Genomic DNA, 10,780 nt, shown 5'->3' with positions numbered 1-10,780 from the left:
AAAGGGATGCTGTTGCATAAAAGTTCCGTGACGTAAAAAATACTGTTTTATAATTCCGAGATGTACATAAATGTACAAATAAGTTTAGTTAGGTCACAATCGCAACGTGTGGGTTTAGATAATGCAGAAGAAAACTATTCACCGAGGATTTTATGTGAATATCCTGTTGTTGCTCTCTTTGTCGTGTAGTTTGAGAATGTTTAGTTTTGCTCTTGCAGCTGTGTTTGTGACGTAAAAGTTTGTTGTGCATGTTCCATGATGTTAACAGAGGGGGGAGCCGTTGCATTGTTAAAGTAAATAACTTTACAAGACTGAAAAAAAACCTTCTTCGCTACGCTAACAAAAATAACATGTCAAAAATGTCAAAAAGTTATTCATAAACAAAATAAAATACAGTTTTGTTTACTTATTCAGACTGCAGAAGTTTAGGCCTGGGTTGGCCTACTCTGTATTAAAATTTACAAAAATTATATTCATATATTTTATTAAGTCTACTCATAAATGAGGGGAATAATCAGTTAAAGGGGATGGATCAAACTAATGTACAGTAACTATGCAAAAAAGGCATGCTTTTGTTTAGCTATTTGTGAAAATATGAAACAGGTCAAAAATCATCTCATCTGCTTAAATAAAAAAGGGGCGCTTTGGGTGGAGAGGTATTGCGATCGTTTTAGGTGGTTAACAAAAATACTATGTTTCATCTATTTTTCTGATCACTTCTATTCGTTTATTGAATTTTACAATTCCAATATTTCTCTTTTAGTGGTAGGCAGTTTTATATTAGCTACATTAAACAACTAAAGTTTATTACTGGGGTAAACTTGTGCGCGCGTGCGCATTATTGAAGAAACAAGATGGGCAGCGCTTTTGACGGGGCAGTAAAGGGGGCTGGATGGGTCCATGGTCCCAAGTCATACACTATAGTCACACCCACTCGATGAGGAGCTGCTCGGGTGGCTTCGGTCTGAATTTAGGAAACTGCTGCACGCCAAAGAGAGCAGGCGCACCGAAGCCAGAGCTATGATCACTAATTAGGAATTTCCCTTTTGAAAAAGGAACATCGATCCGTTTTAAAATTCCCGTTTCCTTTAAAAAAAATGGACGCACTTAAGGTTTTGCAGAGCTTTTTTTTTTTTTCTTGACACGATCTGAAGCAGCATTTCCTCTCTGAAAAGCTGCATTTTTGAAATAATAGCAGGAAATTGGGAATATCAGGGCGTCAGAAGTTTCCAGCAATGCACCAGTTGCGTCCACCAGTGTTTGGAGCGCATAATAGAAGCAGAAGTTCTCCTCAGGAACTGGGGCTGGACGGAGGGAATAACTGTTTGGTTTTATAACTTAAGTGCGCCCTCTCCTCCTTTCTCTTTTCTGCCTCAGCCCTTGGAGTCTGAGAGTGGATAAACGATTTATGCGGATAAAATAACTTTCAAACGATTGTTGTCGGTGGTTTTGAGACTTGGAAGATACAGAATAACCCTTCTGAACTTCTAGAGATTGTAAAGAGAAGGAATGCTGAGCAGAAGAGGCGCATGGAGAGATGCTGTTTCTTCTACCATGGATCTAAAGGGCACTTTAGCTGTTTTACTGCTTTTGCTTCTATGCTCGTGCCCTCTTTTCTGTCAAGAACTCAATCCAAAGGGTAGGAACGTGTGCAAAGTTCCAGGGTAAGTCGGATGAACATTTTTTTTGGGGGGGGGGGGGGCATTAGTGTCGGTCATACGATAGACCCGATGCATGATACCAAGCAAGTTCAAAGGCCTTATGCATATAGGTTTGAAAATCAAATGTTATTAAGTTGCGTATTGAATGCAGCAGTAATTAATGGCAATTAAACGCTAGGCCCATTTCTGTGAGCTCCAAGATAACAGTCGTGAACATGAGGTATTTAAATTAAAAGTTATAAATATCTTTTTTTTTTTTTTTTTTTTTTTTTTAAAGTTGAAGGACAGGTTGTTCATTATTTCACTTTATGTTTGTTATAACACTAAATAATCACAATATATATAAAAGTGCACAGAAATTAGTGACTTTTTAAAACTGTACACAAGTTTTTGTGATGTTGTTCCAAATACAAATGCAGTTGTGTCGGTCATCCTGTTTCACATCTGGGTTTGACACACGTTGAGGGGCAGGAGGCAACACCAAATACTCAAGCTCTGAAGCGTTGAGGTCGTGGCATAGATAGATAGTAGACATAGATATTTGTCTGTGCAAAAGAACAATTAAATTAATTAGCATACAAATCCTTATTACTTATTAGTGCAAACAAATGTTTCATATTTGGTTAAAAGAGAAAAACAAGCATCATCCAGTATCAACGATCTTGTAATAATCTTTCAGTTTGTTATACTCTGCTCATTATTTCAGAGTTTGACCTGTACAGTTCCACAGCTGTTACAGACTGTAAACTCTTCCCTGACCTAAACACAGACGTCATCAGGGGTGCAACATCTACCCACAACAAACTGTATCACTTATACGTTTATTAACGTATAGTTACATGAAAATGTTGTCATAATTTACTCACCCTGATATTCTTCCAAATTTCATCTGTTAAACGCAAAAGAAAGTATTTTGAAGAATGTGAACAGTTGCCATTGACTTAAAGTCAGTGGCCAGGGGTTGTTTGGTTACATACATTGTTTCGTCTAAGTTCAACAGAGGCAGGAAATTCATACAGGTTTAGAACAATTTGATGGTGGGTAAATTATTATTTATTTATTTATTTATTGTTATTTTTTGGTGAATTATCCCTGTAAGCATGGATGTAGAAGGCTGCTATTTTCCAGGACTGAGAATCGTGCAAAAGAAGTGGCATACAGTACATACTTCTGATCATACACACTACCTTTCAAAAAATGTAACTAATACCTCATAAAAATAAAAATAAAAATAAAACGTCATATTGTGAAATATTTTTATACTGTAAGATAACTGTTTCTATTTTAACATGAAAAGTATGATCATGTACAGCACCCAATACTTAGTTGGAGCTCCTTTTGCCTGAATTACTGCAGCAATGTGGCGTGGCATGGAGTCGATCAGTCTGTGGCACTGCTCAGGTGTTATGAGAGCCCAGGTTGCTCTGATAGTGGCCTTCAGCTCTTCTGCATTATTGGGTCTGGCATATAACATCTTCCTCTTTACAAAACCCCATAGATTTTCTATAGAGTTAAGGTCAGACGAGTTTGCTGGCCAGTTAATAGCAGGGATACCATGGTCCTTAAACCAGGTACTGGTAGCTTTGGCACTGTGTGCAGGTGCCAAGTCCTGTTGGAAAAGGAAATCTGCATCTCCATAAAGTTGGTCAGCAGCATGAAGTGCTCTAAAGTTTCCTGGTATACGGCTGCGTTGACCTTGGACCTCAGAAAACACAATGGACCAACACCAGCAGATGACATGGCACCACAAACCATCACTCACTGTGGAAACTTTACACTTGACCTCAAGCGATGTGGATTGTGTGCCTCTCCTCTGTTCCTCCAGACTCTGGGACCCTGATATCCAAAGGAAATGCAAGATTTACTTTCATCAGAGAACTTTCTGTCTTTAGCCCAGGCCAGACGCTTCTGATGCTGTCTGTTGTTCACGAGTGGCTTGACACAAGGAATGCGACAGCTGAAACCCATGTCTTGCATACGTCTGTGTGTAGTGGTTCTTGAAGTACTGACTCCAACTGCAGTCCACTCTTTGTGAATCTCTCCCACATTTTTGAATGGGTTTTGTTTCACAATCCTCTCCAGGGTGTGGAATGGATATTCCTATTTGCTTGTACTCTTTTGTCTACCATATCTTTACTTTCCCTTCGCCTCTCTATTAATGTGCTTGGTCACAGAGCTCTGTGAACAGCCAGCCTCTTTTGCCATGAGCTTTTGTGTCTTGGCCTCCTTGTGCAAGGTGTCAGTGGTCGTCTTTTGGACAACTTTTGGACATCTTCCCCATGATTGTGTAGCCAACAGAACTAGGCTGAGAGACCATTTAAAGGCCTTTGCAGGTGTTTTGAGTTAATTAGCTGATTAGAGTGTGGCACCAGGTGTCTTCAATATTGAACCTTTTCACAATATTCTAATTTTCTGAGATACTGAATTTTGGATTTTCCTTAGTTGTCAGTTATAAACATCAAAATTAAAAGAAATAAACATTGGAAATATATCAGTCTGTGTGTAATGAATGAATGAAAGTTTAACCTTTTGAATGGAATTAGTGAAATAAATCTACTTTTTGATGATATTCTAATTATATGACCAGCAGTTCCCAGCATATTCCTGGGATCCAAAGCTGAATTTGCAGCATCATTACTCCAGTCACGTGATCTTTCAGAAATCATTCTAATATGCTGATTAGCCACTCAAGAAACATTTCTTATTATTGTTAATGCTGAAAACATGTGCTGCTTTATATTTTTGTGGGAACTTGCATACACTACTCTTTAGAACTGAATAATTCCTTACATTTATATAGCGCTTTTCTAGGCACTCAAAGAGCTTTACATTGTCAGGGGGTATCTCCTCATCCACCACCAGTGTGCAGCATCCACCTGGATGATGTAACGGCAGCCATATTGTGGCAGAACGCCCACCACACACCAGCTCACTGGTGGAGAGGAGACAGGCTGATGAAGCCAATCAGCGGATATGGGGATTGTTAGGAGGCCATGATGGTCAGAGGCCAATGGGCGAATTTTAGCCAGGATGCCGAGGTCACACCTCTACTCTTTTAGAAAGACATGGGATTTTTAATGACCACAGAGAGTCAGGACCTCAGTTTAACGTCTCATCCGACGGACAGTGCTTGTTGACAGTATAGTGTCCACATCACAACACTGGGGCACTAGGACCCCCACAGACCTCAGGGTGAGCACCCCCTGCTGGCCTCACTAGCACCTCTTCCAGCAGCAACCTAGTTTTCCCAGGAGGTCTCCCATCCAGGTACTGACCAGGCTCAGCCCTGCTTAGCTTCAGTGGGAAACCGGTCTTGGGCTCCAGGGTGATATGGAGCCCCAGACAAAAGAACAACATTTATTGGAAATCGAAATATTTTGCTTCATTATAAATGTCTTTGTCACGTTTGATCAATTTAATGCACTCTTGCCAAATAAAAGTATATAATAAAAGTGTGTGTACACACACACACACACACACACAAACAGTACTTAGCCCAAACTTTGGAACTGTACTTCTAACAGTAGAAGAATTTCTGCAATTAAATAAGCATTTATATTATGCAGTATTAACAGTAATACTTAACAAGTTGAGCATGGTTAACCTAGAAATAATCTTTAAACAGTCGATTAATTGGCCTGGCTGATATATAAATATTGGTCTCTTTCTCCAACACTTTCTAATAACCATACAAAATGACATTGTGAGATGTCAAAGCACTTTATATTATATAAAACAGCTGGATTTAGATGTTTAGGTGTTTATCTCAAAATTACGTTGTATTTCTTCTCGCTAGGCATTTTAGGGGAATTCTTCTAGCAGTGTTAAGCACTGAATGGTTTACTCTGTTGTTTAAAAGTTTGTTGACTTTGTGATTACTGGCTCCAGATGGCAATCGCTGTACTTAAGATCAGAATGGAAACCACCAGTTACGATCTAGTTTGTATTCTCACAAACAGAGATTCTCACCCACCACAGATGTTGACAGGAAGTGCATGTTCGTTTTACAAAATTTGCTAAGAATTTCCACACAGGACTTTATTGTTGCTTAATCAAGTCTGGCCCCCCAGCTGTTGACTGATGCTCAGTTTCCATTTGTTTAAGCTTTCATCCATGGTCCTAGCTTTGCGTTGATGTAGGGTTTGACACAGAGCAGAGAAGTCAGGGCTGTGGTTTAGATCATGTCTGGCTAAGACACACACACATAGGCTAAACAAACTCCGACTGAAGGCAGAGAGCGGCCCCTACGCTTCAGAGGAAGCCAAAGTGTGGACAAGGCCTCTCTGGGGTCAGATGTGGAGGAATATGAAGGGCGGCATATGTCTTATATCCAAGGAACACTTAGAGAGTATTACATTTTAAAGGGAAGCCACTTGAAGTAGAGATAGCAGGGATAATTTGAGAAGTTTAAAGAAGAGTGGGAAGATTGTTTTGTTTTTCATATATGGAATGTTAGGGAGTCTTTAAATGAAACTGCACTTAACTCATATTTTCCACTGAATCGCTTGAAATACACTCAGTTCAAAAGTTTGGGGTTGGTAAAAAGTGTCTTTGGCTCACCAAGGCTGCATTTATTTAATAACAAAATTGAGTAAAACAATAATATTGTGAAATATTATTATAATTTAAAATAAGAGGTTTCTATTTGAATATATTTTACAATATAATTTATAATGTGATGTAAAAGCAGAATTTTTAGCATGATTACAGTCTTCTGTGTCACATGTTCCTTCACAAATCATTCTATTACATCATACTTGTTATTATTATCAGTGTTGAAAAGAGTTGATTAAAACTTGTATAAATCTTTCTGTACTCCCAGATGAACATAAAGCTGAAAAGAACAGCATCATTTCAAAGAGATTTTTGTTAAATTATAAAAAGCATTAATTTCTTTCCAAAAATGGAAGAAAGAAAGAAACGTAAAAAACAATCTTACAGAAAAAAGAAAGAAAAAGTAAAGAATCTTACAGAACACAAACTTTTGATTGGTAGTGTGCATACTTTAAATTCAAATACACACACACACACACACACACACATATTTTTTTTTTTTATAAAATCATCATGTAGCATTGTAAATGTCTTCACTGTCACTTTTGATCATGTCTCCTTGCTGATTAAAGTATTAATTTTCTTAAAAAAAAAAAAATTACCTAAACCAGAACAGTAGTATATTAACCTACAAACATGCATGTTGAAACTTCAAGATAATTGAGTTGTGGTGCTCAAATGGGAGAAATGGGTTCAATTCCATTCCTTATTGTGTCCCAAACCCATTCCTCCCTCTTCCTCCAATCATTTTCAGTCAAAGAAATGCAAGTTGCTGCTGCAGGCCTGTTGTGAGATGCTTTGAATAAAACACTAACCGCAGACACATGCAAAATTCCACCAGTAATACAAGAGTAATTCATGCAACAAAAAAAAAAAAAAAAAAAACTCTTTAATTTACTCACGCTTATCTCTTTCCCACTCGTATTCCTTTTTTTCTGTGGAACACAAAGGAGATGCATAAGACTCATGCACTATATTTCAGTTATTCTGAAGCCATAGGATAGCTTAATTTGAGGAAAGTGAACCAAATTTAAGTCATTAGTTGCTGAATATGTATTCAGAATTGATGCACGAAGAACTGTGAATGAGAATGAGAGTTATTTGCTGTGTTTTATTTATTTATTTATTTATTTATTTATTTTTACGAAAATTCAAGACATTTTCTTTTTTGGATTTAGAAGAACATGCTGTGTATAAATAAGCTCAATTTAATATTCGAAAAATCTATTTCAAAGCTTTCTATTCATATGGAGCCCAGACTGTTTATTAGACTAACTTACTGACCTAATTAAGGACATTTGCATTGCTAATTGATTCAGGCCTTATTTGGGATCCAGTTGCTCATTTGACGATGCTTCAAACGACTTGTCTGGTTCACATGTATGCTGTTGGCGAGGGGATGGAGAATGGAATGAATGCTTACGCTAATACGCTTGTGTTTGTGAGACTGGATGTGAGTCAGTGTATGCTCGCTATCTGAAACATCTGCGCTTGTGAATCTACAGATGGCATCCAGACATTTGCAATATTCCTCAAGAGCCACATGCTTAAATCTCTCATGGACAGTTGAAACTTTGGTCAAGGCATTTGCTAAATATGCTGATGCAAGATGCTGTCCCTCCAGATAGCAGCTTAATGTAATATAGATTGAATATTCCTTAACCAATAAGAGAGTGCACTTAACCTGACCTTGATTTGTCATCTTAACTTCAGGTCACCAGGGTTTACATGCTGCAACGGATGGGCGCAGCAAGGAGAGGAGTGTTTAACGCGTAAGTGTCATTTCCTGTACATTAGATCACTTCCTGACTGTCACTTGACTTCTATCTTGATTATGTCCTTCTCCTCTCAGCTCTCTGCGAAGGTAACTTCACATGTAATGAGAACGAGGTGTGTGTCCGACCAAACGAATGTCGCTGTCGTCATGGATATTTTGGGGCAAGTTGTGACACAAGTGAGTTCTCAAGCTAAATTTAATTGTTAAAAAAATATTGTGTTGCTTTTTACCCCATGTCAGTAAGCTTTGAGGTGGTTTATAGGCTAATATAGCTACAGTTTACAAAGATGTGCACTCAAAATGTACAGTAATAACAATACTTTATCATTTTTGTTTTTCCAATAAGTTGCTCTTAAAAAAATGTCCCAATCAGCAAATCATAAAGTTGTTAAGGTCTAATAAAAACTAAAGGCTGTTTATAAAAATAGACAAACACACATATAATAAGCATACTAGTATGCAATATTAAGATTTTTTGGCTGTATTTTGTAAGGTGGCCAAGAGAGATAAATATATATATATATATATATATATATATATATATATATATATATATATATATATATATACATATATATATATATATTGAAAAAGAATTAGGAAGACACCTTCATCAATTTGACAGCACATAGAGTGCAAATGGTCAAAACGCAACTAAATAAAAAATAAAAAACTCAATGCAAATAGAAAAAAAAAAAACACATGCAAATTAAGAAAACATCTTCATCAGTTTGAACACAAACACACTGCAAATACTCACAACACAGCAAAACAAAGAAATGCACTGCAAATAAAATTCTTTATTTGGTTGTGTTGTGAGAATTGTTTTTTTTTTTTTTTTTTTTTTTTTTTTTTTACAAAAAACTTGCTGAGCAATCAACACAAGTTTTACAATCAACACAAAATATTGTCAACAAGCTGAAAAAAAAAATATTTCAGTTTCCCAGTTACACAGTAAATATGTTTCTTTTCTTTTGACATTGTGCTTTTTCTGACTCCTCTAGAGTGTCCCTCTCAGTTCTGGGGTCCAGACTGCAAGGGCATGTGCACGTGTCACCCTAATGGTAAATGCGACGACGTGACCGGGAAGTGCACGTGCTACCCAAACCGCTGGGGTGAGAACTGCGAGAAGCCCTGCAACTGTCAGAAAGGGAAATGTGACCAGGAGACGGGCAAATGCACCTGTCATGCCGGGTACTGGGGGCCACAGTGCAACAACAACTGCTACTGCAGCATCAACTCAGTGTGCGACCAGAACACGGGCCGGTGCATCTGCAACCCTGGCTGGTTCGGCCGGAACTGTGGTGCTCAGTGTGTGTGTAACAACTCGCCTTGTGAACAGTTTACGGGCCGATGTCAGTGCAGGGAGAGGCTCTGGGGTCAGCGCTGTGAACGCCACTGTCAGTGCGCCAATGGGAAGTGTAACCCTGGGGATGGATCGTGTACCTGTAAACCCGGATACAGAGGAAAACTGTGCCGGGAGCCATGTCCAGCTGGATTCTATGGACAGAACTGCAAAAACAAGTGAGAAAAAAAATATGTAGAGTACAAGAAGTCTCTTATTTCTTTATTTTCAAATTTTATATTTTGAAATATTATTTCAAATTGCTATTGACTAATTTTAATTATTTTAAAATGAAATGTATTTTTAGGATGCAAAGCTATATTTTCAGCATCATTACTCCAGTATCTAAGTATGGGGGGGGGGGGGGGGGGGTTGTGATGTACTACCATACTAAAATTATACCACTTAGAAGGGGTAAAGTAAGAAAACAAAAGAAAAGAATAAGAAATGAATAGTTTTTTTTTTTGCTTTGTTTTTCTAGCAAGGGTGCTTTAAAATGATTAAGTCACAGTACAGACATTTATAATATTACAAAATATTTCTATTTCAAATAAAAGCAGTTGTATTGAACTTTCTATCATCAATTCATCAAAGGATTCTGAAAAAAAAAAAAAAAATATATATATATATATATATATATATATATATATATATATATATATATATATCGAGAATTTTTTATATATATATATATAGTTCTGCAATACAGATGTCAAACAAGTAAGGTATTGTTTTCTTAATAAAATATCAAAATTAAATGAGTAAAAAAAAAAGGGTGAGAACAATTATATTTGTTGAAGTAGATTTTTTTTCTAAACTTATTGGTAGATATTTGTCCTTGTTTTAAGCTTTTAATACATTTAAAATGTAATATCTAAAGTTTTTTTTTTTTCTTTCTTGATTTAAGAATGTTTATATATTTGACAAGACAAAGGCAATGCGTAAGAAAAACAGTTTTGGTATATTGGTTTTGACTGTTTTGTTTCAGGTGTGGCCACTGTAAAGGCCAGCAGCCCTGTAAGGTGACGGAGGGTCACTGTGAAACGTGTGAGAGCGGCTGGAATGGGACAAAATGTGATCAGATGTGTGCAGAGGGTTACTTTGGAGAGAACTGTAAGGATCAGTGTCCGCCGTGCAAAGACGGTCACTTCTGCAACCGGATCAACGGGAAGTGTTCCCACTGCAATCCCGGCTGGATTGGAGATCGGTACGCAATTTTGGCCATTGTAGCAAACTGTTAAAAAAATGACTGTTAAAAAAAAGTTGACAAGTGAGGGAGGAATAAAAAAATAAAAAAAGTATTATGTCTACTGACAGCACTGTTTATTAAACATACAGTATTCAATGTTTTTAGTGCAGCACCCTTTTTTTTTTACCCTTTTACATTTTAAAATGTAATTTATTCCAGTGACATAAAGCTGAATTGTCAGCATCATTACTCCA

The 10,780-nt window shown here is 37.2% G+C and overlaps 1 protein-coding gene across 1 annotated transcript in view; it reads left to right on the top strand.

Moving 5' to 3' along the window:
- The first annotated feature begins 917 nt into the window (after positions 1-917).
- LOC127957320 (scavenger receptor class F member 2) overlaps positions 918-10,780 on the top strand; it is a 34,611-nt gene continuing 24,748 nt past the window's right edge. The window contains exons 1-5 of the mRNA XM_052555812.1: positions 918-1,664; positions 7,929-7,987; positions 8,068-8,169; positions 8,997-9,516; positions 10,326-10,544. Of these exons, the coding sequence (XP_052411772.1) occupies positions 1,510-1,664; positions 7,929-7,987; positions 8,068-8,169; positions 8,997-9,516; positions 10,326-10,544 (1,055 nt within the window). The 5' untranslated portion in view covers positions 918-1,509. The remainder of the gene's footprint in view (positions 1,665-7,928; positions 7,988-8,067; positions 8,170-8,996; positions 9,517-10,325; positions 10,545-10,780) is intronic.

This window comes from Carassius gibelio, chromosome B5 (assembly GCF_023724105.1).
Source record: "Carassius gibelio isolate Cgi1373 ecotype wild population from Czech Republic chromosome B5, carGib1.2-hapl.c, whole genome shotgun sequence".
NCBI lineage: Eukaryota > Metazoa > Chordata > Actinopteri > Cypriniformes > Cyprinidae > Carassius > Carassius gibelio.
Note: the sequence above shows the minus strand (reverse complement) of the source record. Positions and strands in the feature narration are given on the sequence as shown.